We start from the raw sequence: 21,945 nt of genomic DNA, 5'->3' as shown, positions 1-21,945 counted from the left end.
AAGGGTGGGATGGGAAATAGAGATATTCAGGCAAGACTCTCCCATCTTTAGCTTCTCTGTGATTAATTACAGATCGATACTTTGTACTCTCCGGCTTTTATAGCTCATTAACATCAAACGGTGTCAAGATATAAATTTGTTATATTGCTTGCCAAGAACTAAGGGATGTCTGGAAGCAGACACCCGTAAATGTTCACTAGGGGATATAAATGAGATGCAATTTAGTTGACCAATTTGAATCCTAGGCAGAAAAAGAATACTTAGGTTCTTTACCTGTGGATCTCAAAGTACCGTACGAAAATATGCGTGCGTGTGGGCATGTGCAAATGTATGTAAGAGAAGGAGAGGGAGAGGAGAGAGACCGTGACTGTCGCTTTGGTCCTGTGTGGAGCTGAGAAGCAGCCAGTAATACGGAACCAGACACTTATTTTTTTCCGCCCTTGGGATCATTTTCAGGTTGCCTACCTACCTGAGCACCCCTTGTCCACCGAGAAAGTGTTATTTAATGCCCTCGGAATGTGAAAACGCAACGTCAGCTCCCAGCCCTGGCTCTGGGGAGCCCCAGCTCTGCCTCTTTAAGAAACCCAGCGAGTCGTGATGCTGCTGTTTGTATTGCTAAATCCCCAGGAGCCCAGTTAAGAAATGGGCAGCTGTCTCTTTAAGTGTGATTTCCTTCTATTGTATTTGAATCGTGATCAGGAAAAAGGAAATGAAACCAGAGACCCGGGGCTGAGCCACGGAGTCATAATAATGCGAGCGATGCTGATCTCCCCATTTGCAGCATAGCCAGCCGGCTCCGGAGCATGTTCGGAGCTGCCCAGGCAGAAAGCCTGAGCGGAGCCCGGGGAGCTCCGGGCTGAGGCCAGCGGTGGCAGCCGAGGCAGCCGCTTCCCACCCGCCGCCGGAGCCGCGGCCGCGGGAGCTGCCCCGCCGGCCGGCGCGCAGGAGGAGCGCGGCGGGGATGGGAGGTTAGAGCCCGCGGAGCAGCCGTGGGGAGCCGGAGCCCGGCGGCGGAGGAGCAGCAGCAGCAGCAGCAGCAGCAGCAGCAGCAGCCCCAGCCCATATTTTTTTTTTTTTTCTCTCTCTCTCTCTCTCTTTGGTGTTGCAGGAGGAAATCCTGTGAATGTCATTGGGGGGCGGAGGGGGAACTCAGCTGGTGAAAAGGCTTCGAGAGCAGACAGCCTTTGCGGGGGCAGCGGGGGCAGATCCCACCACAGGCACGCTACAAAGGAACAATCCCTGCCAATGTCATCGGCCATCGAGAGGAAAAGCCTCGATCCTTCCGAGTAAGTAGCCTCTTTTTCTCCCCCCCCCCCGCCGTCCCTCTCTCCCCATGAGCCTTTCGGTGGCCACTCATCCTCCCCACCGCAGCCACTTGACCGGCTCCGCCGCCACCGGCATTGTGTGCCCGGCAGACCCCTTCCCGGTGGAGGGGAGGGGGTTCGGCAGCAGCCCCTGCCGCTCCTTCCCCCCCCGGCCGTGCCGGCGGAGCCGCCAGCCGCGCCGAGCCGCACCGGGGGCGGCGGGCACCGGGCACCGGGCACCGGCGGCCGCGCTGCCCCAGCCCCCGGCCCCGTGGGGGGCTGGCGGTGGGGTGTGGGTTGATGAGAGCTCCCCAAGTTGTGGGAGAGAGCGGCCGGGAGCAGCCCCCGGGGGCGGCGAGGCGGCAAAGCCCCCCGGGCAGGGCATTTTCCAGCCGCTCCTGAAACCCGGGGGTGCTGGGGACGGCTCAGGGAGAGGGAGAGCATCACGCTTTCCAAATCTGAAGGTGTTTTTCATTTGGAGGGACCCTCTCTGCCCCATCTTTGATCTGCCCAACTCGCCGTAGCCGATTATAGCGAAAGGTCAGAGCTGTTATCTGTGGGTGCCCAACTTCCACATTTTCATAATGCAACTTTCGAGAGCTCGTATAAACTGCTTTGGTGGGGGCAGGGTGTTCTGCAAAGGGCATGTAGAAAGACTTGATTGACGGGATGTAGACGATGAGAATTTCGCTCCCTGGGTTTTCCACTCGGGGAAGGGACGGGCTCTCGTGTCCTGATCCCGGCTTTCGGGCTGTGCTCCGCAGCTGTCCCGTCCCTCCTGCGCACACAGGCATCCCGCTGGCGAGAGGCATGGCAACTCAGCATAAACCCAGAGCCAGTGCAGCCCTGCAGCCCTGTACGTGCTAATAACTGCAGTTATGCTTGTCTGGAATCATGATAAGACAAAAGAAAAAAGAAAATTATAAAATCTCCATTTCAGATAATGCTTAAAACATTGCTCTCAGTAAACTTGAGTCATTGGTGGCTTGTTTCCTGTGAGATACTAAAAATGCCATTGCTTGAAGCCCGGAGTGAACACATGGGAACTGTTTCTTTTGGGGATTAAATCAATTCATTCCGTGTCGCATCTGATAAGTTTTATATGTTACGTTTTCTCGTATTTTATACTGTTTTTTAAGAAACGATAATCCAAGCTCCTAGGTATATGATGTCCCGGTTTCAACTACAAAGTTTTAGTAATCTTTATTTATTTACCTGCCTTGTGTTCTAGTGACTTAAGTGCCGGCTTAGAAATCTATGGACATCAAAAAGCTAATGCATAAACCAGCAGTTCTGTTCTGCATAAACATCCGCCAGGCTGTTCCGGAGTTTAGGGCTTTCAGAGAGACCTGGCTTGTGACTCCTGAACGCCCGTAAGATGAAATATTTTGGGGTACATCTGAAGTTTCCAATAATGGGTAATAATGTGCATTTCCTTCTATTGTGAGGCGCTCAGAACTTGTCAGAGTGGAGCCCACACGTTAGGAAAGGGAGTATGGGGCCCCAAAGAATAAACTTCGAAAAACCAGGGCCTAATCGCATACAGAGTTCCCCATGATTTTAATGAAAACTCACAGGACGGAGAGCTGGTAGGAGAGGGATGTTATGACACAACTTTCGGGGCACAGCAGTTTAAACTTAGAAGAGTGAAAACCAGAACAGAATATAATCAGATAATACCTTAGGGCTCAGCTTGCCTAAATAAAAACTGCAGGAGCAGTTTCTCAGCACAGAAGTTCTTGACCAGTGGTCGTTTCTCCCTACTGAAGAAAGTAATTTTTGCCCAGAAAACTGCTGACCCAGTAAAGAAGCAGTAGTAATATAATTTTTTCCTGTTGGCTGCTGGAAACTGGGAGCAGCCTGATCCTTCTCTATCAGCGTGGGTCTCCTCTGCCCCACCAGCCTAAGAGAGGCCAGACCAGCACCAGAAACAAAGCGCTGAGGGACTCTGCGCTAGAGCGAGAACCCAACAACGTACGAAAAAATTTGGGGCTCCACTCTACCAGATGTTGAGCACCTCGGTCATCATCCAGCAAAGCATAAATGTGCAAACACACGCCTTCCAGGTTTAAAATTAAGCAAGTGCCTAAAGGATTGATCCAGTAGGTTTTTTTGTTAACCCCCCTAGGGTTTGGATGGGGCCCTCAGTGGCAGCACCAGGTCGCTGCAAACCTTGCAGAACTGAGCTCAGGCGCCTTTCTTTTAGTATTTTTGCTGTTCTTTGTTTTTTGGCAGAACTTGTAAAATTGCACGAAAAGGCAAAGAAAAGAATTCCTTAAGAAAGTAGCTTTGAAGAAAATTCTTGCTTTATCCCCAGAACCATCCTAGATTTCCGAGCTTTTTAAAAAGGGAAAAAAAATATCGTGCATTATAGTCAGTGCTAATATCACAATAAAGGTTTGTGCCTCTTTTCATGCAGGGATGTGTAAATCCCAAATAATTGTTTGAGCTATGTTGGCATAGACCCCCCCAGGGGGTGCATGTCCTTAGCCGAAGGAATAAAAGAAGTCCTGCAGTAACGTCAGGTAAAATTCTGGCTCTATTAAAGACGGCAGCAAGACTTAAACCAGTTGGGCAACAGTCTCATCTGTTGTATTTATTCATTTCACGCTGTTCAGAGAAGTGACATCCCCAGACTTAGCCTTTAAATTTACGTTTCCCAACGGAAAGTTGACTGCATGGAAAATCCCTCAGGTGCCTCTTCTAGTCCTTTAGCCCTTGGTGAGACAGAAATTCCCTTTGCTTCCAGCGGCTCGAACAGTCAAAGCTTGCAAGCTCAGGTTTACAATACGGGCTCATGTATTTTGGGGGTTCATGCACGGATGCTTTATGGTACTGCTGGGGTTCTTCAGTAAGTCATAGGTAAATCCAGAGGTTATCTGTGTTGATTAGGTCGCTTAGAGATGTTTCTAGGTAAATCTTAAAAATATTGTTGGGAAAAAAAAGGCATTTTTTAATGGAAATGAAAGCATTGTTATGTGTTGTGGACAAACCAGAATTATCTGAAAATGTGAAGAATATAGTAAGAACTCCTGGGACTTTGGGGTTGTTGGCATCCGTCAGTCTGCACAGACATAACCAGCATTTCTATGAAATGGTGAATCCAGGCAGCTTTTTGATGGTACTTTTGAAAAAGTGCAATCTTTAATGACGGAAGAATCACGTTACGGGAAAGGTATTTCTTTTACAAGAACTGCGTGGATTGAGACACATGACTGAGCAATTCATGTTCTGTCCAGTAGAAGAAAAACGACGTATCTACACAGACACCAATGTCCTGGTAAAGTAGTAGCTGCCTTTACAGTAATGAATACACACGGGTGATACAGAGATTGTCATGTTTATGCATTATTTGAAGAAAAATAAAAAAATCAGTTGGCAAATTTTTGCATGCTCTTATTGACTCTTTAAATTTTAAGCCGTTCTTTTTTTTTAAAGCAAAAGAAGAGTGAAGTCCTGCTCCCTCTGATGTCAAAAGCAGATAAATCATTTACTCCGCTGAGAGAGAAAATGAGGATGTAACCTCTGTTCCACCTTGACCAATCTTGTGTTTTGTTTTTCCTTCTCCTTCTTCTCCTGCGGATGCTTTCAGAGTACATTTTCCTTCTCCGACGATTCTTTCATTCCCCCAGGGAGCCAGTGGATGAAGTCCTCCAAATCCCCCCTTCGCTGCTGACATGCGGCGGGTGCCAGCAGAACATCGGGGACCGCTATTTCCTGAAAGCCATCGATCAGTACTGGCACGAAGACTGCCTCAGCTGCGACCTGTGCGGGTGCCGGCTCGGGGAAGTGGGGAGACGGTTGTATTACAAACTGGGCAGAAAGCTCTGCAGAAGGGACTATCTCAGGTACACAACCCGCTCCTTCTACCCTCGCTCCCCTTCTTTCTATCATTTTACCTTTGCTTATTCGTTTACTTATAGCTAGTGAGCAAAGATCCATGAAGAAGTCATTTTTGGTTACTCTTGAACGTAAAGCCTGACGGCAGTCGCAGTTGTAACACAGCCCTGTGTTTGCAAGCTCAGGTTTACAATATGGGCTCATATATTTTGGGGGTTCGTGCACAGATGCTTTGTGGTACTGCTGGGGGTCTTCTGTAAGTCAGAGGTAAATCCAGAGGTGTTGATTAGGTCACGTAGAGATGTTTATAGGTTAAACCTTAAAAATTTTGTTGGATTAAAAAAAAGCGTTTTTTAATGAAAATGAAAGCATTGCTACGTGGTGTGGACTAAAGAGAATTATTTGAAAATGTGAAGAATATAGTAAGAACTCCTGGGACTTTGGGGTTGCTGGCATTGATCAGTCTGCACAGACATAACCTGACAGCTCCAGGCGAACCGCGCAGTGTCAGCGTGGGATTCTGGCAAGTTGAAATTGGGAAAAGATGATGAATTTCAGCAAGCTCCCTCTGAGCTGACAATGAACCGGTTCCCCCGAATGGTTTTAAGAAGTTCTGTGCTTCTCCAAGCATTGCCTTGGAGCCGAAAGGTATATAAAACCAGGTGCCAAGATCAGCGACTGATGAAAGATCATTTAGTTCTCCCATTTAAGAACACGGTATCCAAGGTAACCGAATTAAATTCATTTTTCTGATGCAGTAATATCAGCTCTATACGTGATGCTTCATTCCACTAGCCAGCAGGGCTGCTGTACCTGTTTGGCGTCTGAAGCCACCGCCTTTTACACACGGATTGATCCCTGCCTTTCTCTGCATCGCTGGTAAAGTTATCTGGGACACTTCAAGCAGAAGGATGCAATGTGCTGTATGTTTATGGCAAAGCTACAGCCAGTACAGGAAAGTTTGATTGCACTAATTTGGATCCAGTGGATTGATTGCACTAATTTGGATCCAGCGGATTTTTAGTGTTCTTAAGCCTGGTCCTGAATAGAGAAGAATTTACCCATTTTGCTGAATCAGATCCTACGAATATACTTGTTACAGGTATTTTCATTAACGTCTCTCTGCCTATCTGTTTTGCCAAAATGCGTAAGTAGAAGGATTAAATTGAGATGAAGATATTTCACAAAAGTTATAATAAAGGATCTTTACATTCTTGATTACAATTAAAGTGTATTGATCTTTGCTGTGCTGGCTGTGATCCATTTCTTCTACTGGATCCCTGCTGTCACAGGAGGTCTGTGGAACAGAATAATGGCATTTGATATTTTTTCAGCTACCTTACTGAAGGCTAATTTACCTGCCAATAAAAACTAAAGCAAAATCTCAGTGGAGTTCCTAATTATGGTGTCCCTGAGCTTTACCGATGGGAATTTTGCGAAGCAGGAACTAAGAACTGAGTTCTGCTAATGGGGCTGCTTGTGAATACTCCACATACACAAGAGCCCAGCAGTGATCCAGTGTTAGTTACACTTCCCAAATTCTTTTCATCTTAAAATGGAAACAACAGAAAGTATGGCAATACAATTAATGTATTTTCTTGCAGTGAAATTCAACGTTTTCATTTATTTAATAATGCAACATGTAATATCTTCCCTCATTAATGAAAAATTTGGCAACTTCTGTGAAACCTTAGTGTTACTTTCGTTGGGCAGAAGTAAACACTGACATCTCCTGGTAGACGAAAGAAACGATGTCTTTTCCCCGTAAAGATCTCTCTTAATTTAGTGGGCATTCTTTTTCCAGTTCAGAAGATGATATGAAGCAGGCACAGCACATGTAAGAGAAGTGTTGGAAAAACTCTTTCCAGAATTACTATGGAAACTTAGAAGTCAAACTCAATAGGCGTATACTTCAAACAAGTAATACGTAGCATTTCTCCCCTCTTTTAAGAAAAAAACCCAATATATTCATGCTTCTTTGTTAATGATTTGACTTACCAACTCCGTAGCCAGCAGACGGCAGGCCAGGCTGGCGTTCACACAGAGCTGAGTGTGTCGCGCTGCTCCAGGGGATGGTAGTGGATGCTGTGAGGGGAGCGCCCAGCTAGGGCATTCGTTAGAGCCTCCTTCTAATAGACAGTACCATCATGATCTCAGCAGGGTTTTTCAATGCGGATTCAAAAGCGGTCCAGATCATAAAATTGTTTAGGCTAGCGTAAGTATCTCGAAAGTCTGAGCATGTATCCATCTGAAACCCAGCAGGAGGGACGTCATGGATATAGAAATGTTTGGGTTTGAAAGAGTCTCCACTGTGGAGGCAACGACAAGAGGCAGGGGAGTCTTAGACCATGGCTTGTGTCAACTCCCTTCTGTAAACTGCAATAGCAACAGCTGAAGATAGGCAAAATTTATCAACAGAAAGGTAATTTCTATCGGTCACGGAAGTGGAAGTATTAGCATGGCACAGCTTTATGCTCTGATCTGGGGAACCTTTACTCCTCCTGAAGCTGCTCAGCAATTCAGGATAAGGTCATTGATCAGAGGAGTCAATTCTGCTGAAAACAGGTGAGGACCTTGGACTTCCTACCTCAATTTTTGGTATTGCAAAGTTTAGAGTTCCGCTGGGCAGCTTTCCACGTGGCCTCTGTCTAACTCGGCAATACGATGACTATTGGATCAAGGCACTGATGATGTGTTCTTGTTTTGATTTGGTTTTTCCCACCTCCCCAGCAAAGGAACTCTGCTTACGTCTCTGCTGTTGTTGTTTCAGGCTCTTTGGCCAAGATGGCCTCTGCGCCTCCTGCGACAAGCGAATCCGGGCTTACGAGATGACCATGCGGGTGAAGGACAAAGTGTATCACCTTGAATGCTTCAAATGCGCTGCCTGCCAGAAACATTTCTGTGTTGGGGACAGATACCTCCTCATCAACTCGGACATAGTATGTGAACAGGACATCTACGAGTGGACTAAGATAAATGGAATGATCTAGCAAAGACATGCCTCATAGTCTATAAAAGACATCTCACGGGCGACACCGATGCATAGCTGCAGTGAGGAGATCATCACTTGAGCTATGGGCTTTGTCTAAAATGGGGGGAAAATACCAGGGAGTCGGCCCTTTGCAGGCAGTGCTACGTAGAACCTAAACTGCAGAGAGGTGAAGAAGGGAGACGGCAGCAATAGTAGATAGACTGACTTCTCTTAACAAAGGCGTAGGGACAATAACTGACAACAGCCATGTAGGCGAGCGTTGGGGAACAAACACAACGCGATAACCAATTCTCCTAACTGGAAAAAGAGTAGGGACTTCTGTAAAGAGATGTTATGACTTTGTCACCTGCAGACTAGGATTGTGCAATGGAATTTTCTTTTCGTCTTGTTTTAGTTACTGAGTTTAGACGACAGCTCCTAATGTAGACATGAGGAAGAATACTGGAAGGAAAGGGCCATCATTTACATGGTCATTCTATACGGCCTTACACTTTGGATAGGAAAGAAAGCGGGAAGAGGGTGGGGGTTATTTCTGCATGGATTTTATTTTTCTTTGAGAATGAACAGTGCATCCTCTAGTCCCAAACTCTTCTTTAAAAAAATCCTGCTGAATAGTTGTTTTTGGGCACTGCTGTTTCAAGATGAGATGTTCCACAGATCATTTCTATACAAATATAAATCTAAAGAGTTGTTCAACTATTTTATTAACTTAGATTATATCAATAAAATATTTGTTGTGTGTAGTAAGACTCTGCAGCTTTAATAAAAATAACAGAAGATTTGAATGTTGTTATTCCTTTTTTTGGAGTTCAGATGGTTTTTTGTTTGTATTATTTATTTTAATTTTTTGTAGCAGGGTTTCTACACTTTGTCTACGGCTGATGCCTGCTGGATCCACTTAAGGTTGTGTTTCAAAGCAGTAATGTCAGAACACTGAGGTCCAGTAAGCTTTGTAGAGTTCTTCATGCTAACGAGAAATTAGATAGTGTTGTAGGAGAAATTAGGTAGTGTTGTAGGAGAAATTAGGTAGTGTTTTGTGACACTGAGGCTCTTTGGTGTTTATGAGGATGTTTTGAGGCTGGTGACCCACAGAGAAATACATTTGGGTGTTGCTTCGCCACAAAGACAGAGCCTATCTGATCTCAGAGGAGATCAGGTAAGATTAGGGTGTTATAGAAAGGTAGCTCGTCCTGATTTTGCTCTGGATTATTGAATCCAGTATAATATCAGTGGAGCCAATCAATACTTGCTAGTATTCAGAAAGAATTAAGTTCAGAGCCTTTCCCGCAAAGACTGTGGTCACTTGCTTCTTAAGCAGAAGGAAGTTTCTTAGGACTGCAGTAACGCTAAGAACATGAGAAGTACGCCTGGTCAGGCAAAAGTGGACATTCGGTATTTTACTCCCACAGAGACAAGTAGTGGGTGTTCAGGCGAGCAGGCGTGACCTCCGCATGAAGCCTTCCCAGCTTGCAGGAAGGTCCAGTGAGCTTTGTGTGAGCTTGCCTTCAGACCCCTCTGCTTAACACCGACCCACAGACCCATTCTCCGTGAGTTTGCCTAGTCTCTTTTTTTGACTCTTTGGCCTCCATGAAGTCCCAAAGGAATGATTTTCACAGTTTAATTCTGTGTGTGTTTATTTCAAAACCTGGTGCCTGATAACTTTATTGGTTGACCACCATATTGTGAGAGAGAATGAATAGTCAACTCCTATCGCCTTTTTTTTTCACTATTCTTGACTTTAAAGACCTATATCGTATTCCCTCCAACTTTTTTTTTCTGAGATGAATAGCCTAAGTTCCTTCTTGCATGAAAGCTGTTTCATGCCTCTGATAATCTCTGGTTACATCTCTGTATGTTTTCTGGTTCTACGTTATCATTTTCAAGAGTGTCACTAGAACTGCACGTTGTATTCAAACGTACTAAAAAAATAAAGCTTATGACACAGTTGAACAGGTCTGACAGTCCACTCAGAAGACAGTTGGCAGGTCCATTCACCCCATCAGTACTAACAGGTAAGGAATAGCACCTAAGCATGTGGATATCTATAACCTGATTATTTTCCATAAACTTGTCACCTAAGGGACCTCTCATCCAAGTGGCAGTACTGACCAATGACAACATTTTGCATTTTACAATGGATATTCTGAGACCAATTTTTTCTTTTCTTGCTTTTGTGGTCACAACTAGCGCTGGGGAACAAAACCTTTAACTGTTATTACCAGTGAAGTTGGGTACTATTCAGAGGACAGAATGAGCTCATGCTTGACAAGTATAGTTTGAGGGCTCTGTGATTTAGCTCTTCTCAAGTGATACGCTGACCTCTGGAGGCCATAATTTTAATTCTTAGCCTAAAACGTATCCCTGCCAGCACGAGCAAGAAAGCTATGTACCCAGGGAAACTACAGCTATCATCTCTCTTCTCCCGCAGAGGCTCCTTGCAAATATTCTGTCCAGCTAGAACCAAGTCTCCGTACCCCTGTTCGTTTACACAGCTTGCTGGATGTAAGCAGGATGCTATCGCAGGGTGGAGGTGCACAATCGTGCTCCAGGTCGGAGCGTGGGAGCACATACACGCAGTGAGCTGCGCACCACCAGACAAGGTAGTACCAACAGCTTCGTGGCTGATGCCTTTGAAGCTCTCCAGGTCGTCATGCCCTGCCATGTCATTGCGATGTCCCTCTCAGAGCCCCTCTTCTTTCGCCCCTTCTCCTTTCCCCGAAAAAATATACCTCGATAGCACTATTGTACGAGCAGGGCAGAGGAGTGCTTACGGCTTCATGAACATCTACTAGGTCATGGCAAGAACATTTTGCAGATGATGGCCATCAGCTATGAAGCTGATTTTTCTGTAGTCACACGCTAATGATGGAGACGAACAGGTATGAAAGGGAGACTGGGAGACTGGGACTCCGCTCCATCCCACGGCGCTGCCAGCTGAAGGGTCTCTGAACGAGGATCACCGGTAGCCATCTGCCGATGGCCCTGACTCTGCGAGGGGCAGCGGGAGATAAAATGAGCTCCCCTTTGACAAAGTAAACCATGATTTTGACTTCTCAGAATTGCTATGAAGACGTTTTGAGCCGCATCCTGATCTCCTACAGCATGATGGTGTAACTGACTCTAAAATAACTGCAATCACAGAGTTACACCAGCATAACGATGGCATCGATGGGGTCACAATCAACTGAGGTCATTACAGGTGAGAGTTTTGACACTTGTTCCCTAAAACCTTTCCAGTGCAATTTTTAACCTTACTCAGCACGCTGCAGAGCTGATTTTCATGATTCCACCTCACTGAGAGGTTTGACTGAAAATTGAGTGTAAGGGGCCTCGTTAACATCTGGGTTAAGATTAGGTAAGCGTGTCAATAGTTCAGGGAGGCTTGTGGTTTTGCACTATGAGAGCAAGATCCGTGTTTTGTTCCCACATCAGAAAGTATTTCCTGTGTGACTTTTGGCAAGTTAGCTAAATATTCTGCTTCTCAGCTGCCCGCCTGTAAAATGGAGATATTACCACTTATTCTGTAAAATAGCATTTAAAACTCCCTAATGGAACTTCACTCATTATTTTGTGTAAGATATAATTTACAAAGGAAAATACATTTTAAAATCTCAGCGAGTATATTTGTAAAGGAAGGATGCTGCAGGGCCCACAGTGGGTATTCTTATTTTATTGTAAGACCACCAGTCTTATCTAGTCTATGTAACTTCAGAAAGGGCTTAAGCTGATCTGGAAAATGACAACTTGTGCCAGAAGAAGAGCAGTAGTATTACTCTACTTTTATAATAATACCTGTCTGTTGGTCGACTTTTCCCTGCCAAATTCCTAACTCTTGCTCTCCGGATCCAGGAGGAGAGAGAACAGATTTCTCTTGGAATTAGTGTCACCAACCCTTCACCTCCATCCTCATCTCAAGTATGTAAGGCCTCTCTCCTGAAATCACAAGAAAATAAAATGTTCCGAAAACAACGGCGAAAATAAAAGCAAAGATGATTTAAAGGCATAGGCAAAAAGCACAATAATCTGAATATGGCTTCATCAGCTGATATTCAAATGCATTGTCCTTTACATGTTTTCAATATCAGCAGTATTTTAAAAGGCGTATCAGCCTTCAAGATTTCCCTTCTTTGTCCCCATTATTCAATGTCACGGTAGGAAGATGAGAGCATTACCATCGATATCACTTTTTTAATTCTATGCCCTTGAATAAGGGCAATAAGAACCCCGCATAATAGAGTTTTCAGCAGAGAGAGTAAATGGGAATCGGTTGTTAATTCAATACAGGGTACAGAAGCTGTCTCTCCCATCTCTTTTTCTCAAGGTAATACTGTGCCTCCAATTGTCATTATACCCAAGAATCAAATTATTTGAATTCTGGACACATCAGCACAAAACCGAAGACTCCCTGCCAATTTTGTAGCCTGCTTGGAAGAGAACATCAGAGAGCATCACTCATTTATACGACTGCCAGCCTGAGACTGTAAATTCAGAAAACAAGAAGGCCTCAGGTGCTGCACTTTAACATGTCTTTCTGCTCCCGAACCACCCCCCCTCGCACCCCCACCACATACGAGGTAACACTTTATCTCCGAAACGCAAAGCTTTCAAGCATCTGCCAGGGTGAGCATAGACACTGTATGAAAATGGGACTATTAAGTATATTAATTGATAACAGTCGTTTGCGACTTTGAAGGAGATTCATGACACTTGGAAAAATAATCTATAAAGATTGTTGTTGCTCTAAAAAGACAGTGCAGCATCAGCTTATTTCACTTGCAGCGGGTTCATCTCTTTTATAGAGCGTACTGCACTGCAGGCAAAGGGAATTTTAATGGACACTGGAAAAAATGAGCTATTCCTCTGTCCCACGACAAAAAAGAAACTATAAAAAGACATAGGCCAGAGCGATTGAGATACGATATCAGAAAACATTTAAGGAACTGTAATTAAATTAAGATTCAGAAGTCTGTCAATGAGATGAAGATTAAACTGGCAGAAAGTTGAACCTTGTTCGAAGCAACTTGTTCCCTCCTGCTGTGGGTTGTTTTGTACCAGGCTAATGAGAAGGCGTAGCTCTGAAAGGTTCCTAATAAACCAGCAGATCTCTGATGGTTAATTAATAAACATACCGTTTCCGTTTAACGCTTTTTAAGTGCCTTGCAAGCATTAATCCATTAATGCATTACTCTCTCCTTTTTTAAGCTACAAGCCCTGCTCCATAGGTGGGGAAACTGAGGCACAAAATGAACATGACCTGCGTAAAGATCACACAGTAACTCAGCCAAACCTCTACGAGAGCAGAAGTTAGAGCTCTTGGCTTAAGCGAGACCATTCAGCCATGGACCACTTGGCAACCGCTGACGGAGCAGGTATGGGTACCACGCATGTCCTGACCTGTCGACAGTGGGGATCTCAAACACATTCTGAATGTCGGAGAGCAGTCTCAAATAGCATTTTATATGGATTTTTGCTATGAATTTTGCCTGACAGTGATATACATCCCTCCCTGCATGACAGACAATCCGGTATATAAAGCTTAGCTGTGCTTGTGGAATCAGGAGTTAACAGCCTATGGGGACATCTGGGCATGGGTGGTAAAAACCCACGAACTTCAGCTAAAATAGATGCATTTGATGACATCTATGGCTTATTCTTCAAACATAGAGAGCGAGCCACCATTTCACTCTCTGTAGCAATACTCAAGCAATGCCTGACGCACCCGTAAGCCCCCTTATCTGTGTTCTTTGCCAACAGCAAAGGGATGGTCAAAAAGCTCCTGTTAAACTGTTTCTCTATTAAAAATTTAGTTTTCAAATATTTAATTTTTGGGGGTGAAAAACAGATCATGCATGAAAAACCCATTTAAGATTTTCAGGGAAGAGATTTTCTTTTTTTAATGAAAAGGTTGAATACACTTTTTGCTGAATGCTTCCGGATCATCTCTGCTCTCTCTCTGGCCTGTTCTGGGTATATTTATACATCGGCATAACTTGCCGTAACCAACGGCAAGAAGTTTGACTTCTGCGGAGGTGCTGGAACGGGGGAGCAAGGAGGGATGCTGTGACAGCAGTGACTGGGCTAGGGAAAAGTAGCTGTTGTCTGCAGTGTTGAGCGAGGAATAACCTTTGAAAGCCATGACCCAAGAGAGCTAACTCCTTTTGCAGTCCCGTAGCTCTGTGCCAGCTACCTTTCACACGATTGCTGAGAGGTTTCCCCTTCAGGGCTGTATCTTCTTGGCTTGGTTGGTAAAAGCTTGCACTAAGAAGGCTATGAAAGAAGCCTAAAAAGCGAGGGAGGCTTTTGTTTTCTTGTTTTGGTTAATCATTGCAGCCCTCTGTCTAAAAGACAAAAAAGTAAAAGCATTTCTCTTGCGTGAAAGCTGCCACGAATGTTTGCCGGGCTACTCACGGCAAAAAAAGATCTGGAAGCAGTGGTGTAGCAGACCAGCAAACCAGCATCTGGGTACAAGCAATGAGGCAAAAGCCCCTGGACATAACAGCTGAGAGTTTAGAAGAGTTTATTCGTAACCGACTGATGAGCCTCCTATTAGTGAAATACTGAACAATGACTCCTGCGCGCTGTGTGTAGCTTCCACAACATAGGATGTCAGCGACAAGATGTATTTTCCCTTTCTGTGGCAGTAGATTTGGATGCTTGTTAGTACAGTGGCTTTTCAACCACGACAGCCGGACCCTTGGCTTCAGTCTCCAGCCTTCAGACGTTTTTAGACCCCTGATTCTGGGCTGGGATTAGGACTTTGGTTTTCTTCTCTCCTCAGATACGTGTCTTGCATATCAGATAACTTTACCAATGTATTTCACAAGACCTGCAAACTGGTTTTGAGATACAGATGATTTACTTATTTACGTTTATTTTAAAGAGACAATCACAATAAAACTGAAATTCTTCTACAATAAGACATAGTCTTCAGCCTGACAATATCCCGAAGCGTCTTGACAGCTACCCAAAACAGTGCTTAGATATCATGTTGATATCTCATTAAAAAGATCTAAGAGCTGCAATCATCAACCTAAGGATGCTTTGCCGGGAAATTCTTGGTCAAAGACAACGCTCCATCACAACGTGGTTATGGTTTTTTTGCAGTCGGTAGGTGCGAGCGAGCGCCGAACGAGCTGCGGTGCAGTCGCCCTGGAATTCTTGGAGCTGGACCAGCAGTGAGTTTGACCCAACATGCATGAGAAGCGTGTTGTTCAGCTGATAAGGAAACTGAGAACGTGCATCAGCAAATACAGTTTGTTTATCTCGTAATAACTGTTTTTGAGTAGTACAAGCAGAAAGAGGCCGGGTCTGCACTAGACAGATAAGAGCTCTGACCGAAAGGACGACCAAAGGTTGCACCAGGCCTCCTGGAAACTTCAAAAGAGAAGCCTTCGGTGGGAATGGATGACTAAGGGAATTGCAAAGGGCTTCTGGAGTCTTTTATCTTTGTGCTACCTCTTCAAATCCAGCTCAACACTCCAGACATTTATTGTTGCCATCGTCTGATGAATGTACGCTGGGCTCAGCCTTGTTCCTACTGCACGGGTGTTTGTAGCCAAAAAAGACCTCACCGCGGTGGCCGCGGCTAACCGGTTAACAATCTCAGCTAACAACCTAACGAAACAGCGCGTGGAGCTGAAAAGTGAGCTGCTATCTGGTTTGTACAGATGGGTTTTTTTAGGTCAGGAAAGACTCAATAGCAGCAGAATTTTCTCTAGGGGTGCCCCGTTATTCTCCATGTTCCTCAGGTAGAGACAGACCTTCTGAGCTCCCAGACAAAACAGCACTTCCCACAAGATAGGACATCATATTCCTCCAGTCCTTGCTTTCAGCAGGGTCTCGCACACATCCCGTAGGCCGTGAACATGCCATTGCATCAGGAATCGCACACAGTGAAAATGCTGTAAGCACATGAAATTACAAATATTCCTGAGGCTTTATTTTACCAAGTTAAGTTTGAAATAAGCAATCGTGGTCTCCTGTGAGCGTTGTCAGCGTTATTCTTTGTCGGTATTAATCCAGCATGCACAGCTGTATACGTACAAAACCTGAAAGCAGGTTTTGCTGGCCTGTGATGAGGGCACCTACGGATTATCCACTGCACGGAGTTTCTCTTTACACTATCTGCTTAATTTAACGTGTTAGCTCTTGGATAGAAGAATCATGCCTTTCTATGCTATTCACGCTCTGTAAAGTAAGTAAACTTTATTTTTGATACCTTCACGGGTTAATGTTTACATTTGTAGCAGTATCTTATATTTGATTTATGTGAAAGAGGATGATATGAAAAGAAAACAAACTCTGAGCTAAGCAACCCTGGGAAAGAATAAAACTTGGGTATGCCAGTTTGTGTCAACATGGAATCTTTCATCTGAAGAAAAGCCCAGTCTACTAAAATTACTCTCCATGTGGGATTCCAAACTCTGCAAACGTACATAAATATTTTAGACCCATCTTGGAGTTAGGAATCTGAGACAAGAAGATTCGCTAATAAAAAAAAGACAAGCCTAAAGTCACAGGGCACCTTGACTGTGCTGCGCAAGATCGGGGAGGACCAGAGGTGGCTTTTTGGCAGCCTTAGGCAACCAATGTAGACAAGAGCATCCACGTAGGGCTGTCTCACAATTCCAGATAGACCGGCCACCGTTATATTGCCGCAGTGCTCCTTCCTTAGCTCACCTCGGCATCAGGACCCGCAGGGGTCAGAGGCAGGAGGACATGAGGCTCAAATTCGGCTTGTGACCTTCTGCCCTAAGGGACCTGCCTGGATTACTGCACATGGCGTACCTTGTAGGGTCCAGAAGGATGAAAGCTGGGAGCAGACTCCAGCTACGGTTGCGTCGAGTCTTTCACTGTGATAAAGTCCATTGGTCGAATTCTTGGCGATTCCTTTGACTTCATTTGACCTTGGAGCTGTCAAGGCTAATTTACCATCGTGTGAGAGAGATTCAAGAGGGGGGGTGTTGTCGGCTGTGTCTACGTGGCAGGGTTTTTTTTTTTAAATCTATGAGGAAGGGATTTTTTTTTAAACCACTGTTTCATTCTGTAGGAGGCAGCCTGAAGCTGTACTCTGACAGATATCCCATTTGTTACTAAAATGTCCGACAAGCTCCTATGCAATATTTAGTTTATTTACGTACACTGAAGTTCTGGCTCTGATGCCTTTAGCTACCTCTCCGTCATCTTTCAAATCTCATCTGAGATTCACTGGTGTGAAGCCTGAAAAAGTGATTTGGTTATCAGTTCATATGTAAATCCCCCACCTTTCAGAGGACTGCTGAACTATCTTTATGTTTATGTGATTCGTTGGAGTCACGGCATGATCATCCAGCTCCCGTTTTTAATTCTCTTACCTTACTCCTCCCGTGCTCTTTATTACAGCCACTCATTGTGTTCTGGTTAATTTTAGACGATTGGCTGTCCAAGCAAAGGTCATTGCCTAATTGTTCCTATGCAGCCCTGACCTTATTGCGTCTTTGCTACAGCAAAGAGCAAACCCAATAATAATAGTATAATAACAATGCAAATTTTCTGGACCTCAGCTTCTTTCCTACTACCAATTCCCCAAGCTGTCTACTCCCCTCGAAGTCTCAGTTTTGCCCATTTATTATTGTCCATTTAAAGCACTAAGAAGCCGATCTTGTGAAATGTAGACCATACCCTGACCAAAAATCTTTGCGCGTTAGGTAAATTTCAAGAGACGCTCAGCACCCGGTGGTAGAGATCCCTAGTGTGTCGTTTCATTAGATTTTCAATAAGTAAAAATAAATGAAGGATGCTAAAAGCCTCATTATCTTTCAAAGATTAAACATGGGATGCGCGAAGCAATCTGAGAAATTTTCAGCCTGAGGAATACCTCTGATATATTTAGCCATTTGGGCTCCAAGACTGGTGATAATGGAAGAAAAACTAGGCTCCATTATTAAAATGGAAAAGAACATTTATGTCTAGACTGAGCTGGGAAAATGCCATGATAATTTACCTGTGTCCACAGTTTGTGCAGCTGTCAGTTATTTGATGGAGAATGCAAAGCCTGCTGTGGGTAAAACATCTAAATGCTACAATTTTAAGTGGGTTTATGTTGGCTTTTGGTTTTTGGGGGTTTTGTCTGTTGCAAATTTTTTGTTCAGCTTCAGGAACATATATTTCTCTTTTACTACGTGTTCTTCGCAATTATTAGGATATCCATGAGGAAAGTAAAATGACAGCTCTTCGATGCACACTGGAGGAGCCCCTAGCCTAACCAGCGTGGATAATTAATTTTTATAACTAACTCCTGCAGAACTATAGGCCACTCCATCTCCACCTTCACCGCTGCCCAAGCCCCCGAGTAACAGCGGTCCTGGATACATTTACCCACGCTGCAATCGCACCTCTGACTGTGGAAAGGCTGCCCGTCAACTCTCAGAAAAGAAACAAAGATCTAGAAACCTTGAGAGTTGTGGGTGCGGAGCTCTCCTCAACCACGCACTGCGGTGTTAGCGATGGTGGAAATTTAAATGCGAACCCACCTTCCAGAGAGTTTAAGCTAATACACTTATTTTGGCAGGGCAGTAGGTAAGAACGAGCGTGTAATTGCTGCAGTTCAGATGACCAGCAGTACTTTACGGAACTGTAGTAACTTCATTCCTTGCAAATACGTGCCCACCTCGAAGGTATGCAGACACCAGTTACTGCCACCGACACTATCTGCCAAACCCGCAGTCTCATGGCAAAGTACTTTTCCTAATTTCTCATCTTTCCATGCACTGTTGCAGACCTTTAGAAATCATTCAGCTATTTTTCTGTAGCTTGGCACATCATTTCCGTGATGACTCCCCATTCTTTAATCCCCTAATTTCCTTGGTGTTGTGAAGATTTGGAGGCATTTATGCTCATTGGCCATCTTGAGCAGGTATAGTTAAAAAATTAAGAGCAGTTATGAACTTTTGAAAGGCCATGTTACAAATTGCCCCTTTTTGGAATGGAAGATGATCATTGAAATGTGCGATTATGATAACTTCATAAATTGTTATGCATTTTCTGCTTCCTTAGCAAAACCATGAAGACACCTTTTTTATTGTTTTTGTATTTCCTTCTGTTACAGTTTCTACTTTGCTAGCAAATCTTGATTATTTGGCTTCCTTTTCACCCACTGAATTATTTTATTTCAAAAATTCCAGAAGTGTTTTAATTGTTGAAGGTAATACCTGCTTTATGTTATGCATGAAGGATAACATAGAGAGGAAGCATATGACATATGAATACTTTTTAGTCTGTCTGCTCTTGGTTTTCTAATTTTTTTCAGTCCGTATGATGTTTCATACTGCTCTGACAGGCAAATGTTATTTAATGCTGTGGTCTGTCATTCAGAATGCAAAGGCAAATTCAGACCATGGCATGGCATTATACCAATAATAGAGGGATTTAAACACTAAAATAGGAGCAAACAGCAAATGAGAAAGAAAGGTAAAGAAGGAATTTGAGAAAGAAAGAAATACAGTGTAGTTTGCACAATTTTATGAAATACCTAACTTGGCTGTTTGAGGGACGAAATCCTCCCCAAAATACACACGCATTACATGGAAGTCATCTCATGTCAATTTACATGGAATTACATCAAATCAAATGGAGCCCAACAGGAGCAGAGGAAGATGGATTCAGCCGTTGAAACAACATGAAAGAGTTCCAGTAGGTTTTCAGAATGAAAATTGAAAGCGCCACAAAGGGAAAGAAGTCCCCTCAAGACAATATTAGAAAATTAAACCATAGATTTTCATTATTTGCAAAAAAAGGTAACAATTGACAACTGTCAACCCATGCAAGCCTTAGAACTATGCAAGTACTAGAAGCAATACTATCCAGGCTTTGGATCTATCTTTTGGCAAAACCTGACAGAAATAAAGAATTACGTAGCTTCTCTTAGCTCTGCATTGTTAGATTTTCATGGACCACAAAACCAAGAACAAATACAAATACAAGTAATAGGATTTTAGTAACATTTCAAATATACTTTTACTATTGTATTTTCTTCTCTACAGGGAACTTTACAATTATACAAATTATAAAGGACAAAAATCTCCCCGACAGCTAGCAAAAATGCAGTCCTATAACCACTAGCTTGCTCCTTTTCAGTTCTTATTTCAGTGATGTTGCTAGGACAATCAACTGTTTCAATAACGTACTACTGGTATCTGAAAAAGAAGAGAGAAAAAAGGATTAGTAGTGTAAAATCATGCAGCAGAAACAATTCCTTCTTTCAAATAAGAACATTTAACTCACTAAAAGTGAAGGACATAAAAAGAATAGTTGCTTTTTCTTCTGCAGCTGTCACAGTCTGATTTTTTCCATATAAAATGTGACCTATTTAGTATTTATCTACTTCAGAGGATGCTTGTGAAGCTCAATTCACAGTTTGTGAAATGCTTTGGGATTCTTAGTTTTACAGGGCTATAGCATTATAAATGAATTATTTTTGTGACTGTATTATCTACTAGTTACTTTTGCTGAGCAAACAGATTTTGCTTGTTAAGCTTGAAATGTTTCACCCGCAACATCGCGGTTTTGACACACTTTCACTCAACTCGAGATTTCTGTGGGCGAGCTGACGGCTGGAAGCTGGTGCGTCTGTGGTCTGTGGCTCAGGAGAGGACGTGGCCAGGGGGTTGGGTTGCAGAGGTTCCAGCGGTGACGCTTGGCGACGCAGCCGTGTCTGAGACACTGGGCTTCTTCACAGAGACCTGGGAGCCTGGTTTGCAAAAATTGCCACATTCCTATTGCAAAGCCAGGACTGAGAACCCTCCTTGAAGGTCTTAGAGGAAATCAGTTCTAGGGACAGTGTTCTGGAAAAGATGTTTTTCTGAAATGCATTAAAACGAAATGAAAATACGCTTTCTCTGAAAACATATTTCTTTTCAAATGTGGAAGAAAGTTAAAAGAAAATCTGGTATTTGCATATACCCTTAAGATGCAATGCATTTTTTCGTCTTAATGATACTCATCTCAGTAAGTTTATTTTCCCGTCTATGGGTACCATAACCTTTTTAATTTCAGTCCTAGTGGATCCATCACAATCAGATGATGGAGGCTGATTATATAAGCAGGTTTGTATTTGCCTCGTCAGTGCTATTCTAACATTAATTCTTGTTCCTTTGGTAAACAGAAAACTACAAAGCAACTGCAAGCAATCTGATGTTGGAAGTAGTCAGCATCTTCCAGGGACGCCCATGGTCTGATCCTAGCAGCACGTACCCACACGAAGATTCAGTGGTCCAAGTGCTCCAGCTGAACACAAATTATTTTTCTGTTTCAGGAAAACAAATTAAGAAGCTTGACCTCTTAACATTCCTTAAAAGCAAAGCCTAGCTTCGTGCGCACGTGTAGTCCCAGACTGCCTGAAACGTTGACAAGATGGGCTCCAGCCAGTTGCCTAACCACAGGAGCCAGACGCCATCTGGGATGCTTTAGGCTAACGGGGACACCCGCCCAGGGCCCGCAGATGGCCGTGCGCCGGCGAGGCCTGCGCTGTACTGGAGCAAAGGCTGAAGGCCCGGTGGCCCGAGCTCCCCGAGGCGCGGGGCACCTCTCCCCGCCGAGGGCCTCCACCTCACGGCCTCCGCCGGAGACGACCGTCCCTACGGGACACGTTTAACGGCCGAGATGGGTTGGAGATGGCCGCCTGCCCCGACCCCGCGGCTGTCCCGTGCGGGACGCGGCCTACCCCAAGGCCCGGCCCCGGGGCTGAGCGCTGCGGCAGGGCGCGACCGCGGGCGGCGGGGCGAGGGGCCGCCGCCCTCGGGAGGAGGCGGGCGGGCGGCGGCCGGCAGGGGG

The 21,945-nt window shown here is 44.4% G+C and overlaps 1 protein-coding gene and 2 long non-coding RNA genes across 4 annotated transcripts; 1 reads left to right on the top strand and 2 right to left on the bottom strand.

The window, feature by feature from the left end:
• The first annotated feature begins 725 nt into the window (after positions 1-725).
• LMO2 (LIM domain only 2) lies at positions 726-8,883 on the top strand. The gene is made up of 4 exons (XM_075163394.1): positions 726-968; positions 1,109-1,286; positions 4,937-5,152; positions 7,915-8,883. The coding sequence occupies exons 1-4, from the start codon at positions 962-964 to the stop codon at positions 8,132-8,134; spliced, it is 621 nt and encodes a 206-aa protein (XP_075019495.1). The 5' UTR covers positions 726-961; the 3' UTR covers positions 8,135-8,883.
• LOC142088242 (uncharacterized) lies at positions 5,152-17,256 on the bottom strand. 2 transcript variants are annotated; one of them, XR_012675782.1, is made up of 3 exons: positions 16,924-17,256; positions 7,143-12,069; positions 5,152-6,938 (listed from the first exon to the last, which is right to left on the bottom strand). It is a non-coding gene; the product is annotated as an uncharacterized LOC142088242 (long non-coding RNA). The 2 variants fall into 2 exon arrangements; XR_012675783.1 differs by having other exon boundaries at positions 5,152-6,441.
• A 2,849-nt stretch (positions 17,257-20,105) lies between these two features.
• Positions 20,106-21,932, bottom strand: LOC142088243 (uncharacterized). Its single transcript, XR_012675784.1, has 2 exons — positions 20,398-21,932; positions 20,106-20,309 (listed from the first exon to the last, which is right to left on the bottom strand). It is a non-coding gene; the product is annotated as an uncharacterized LOC142088243 (long non-coding RNA).
• Positions 21,933-21,945: the final 13 nt, after the last annotated feature.

This window comes from Calonectris borealis, chromosome 14, assembly GCF_964195595.1.
Source record: "Calonectris borealis chromosome 14, bCalBor7.hap1.2, whole genome shotgun sequence".
In the NCBI taxonomy this organism is placed as follows: Eukaryota; Metazoa; Chordata; class Aves; order Procellariiformes; family Procellariidae; genus Calonectris; species Calonectris borealis.
Note: the sequence above shows the minus strand (reverse complement) of the source record. Positions and strands in the feature narration are given on the sequence as shown.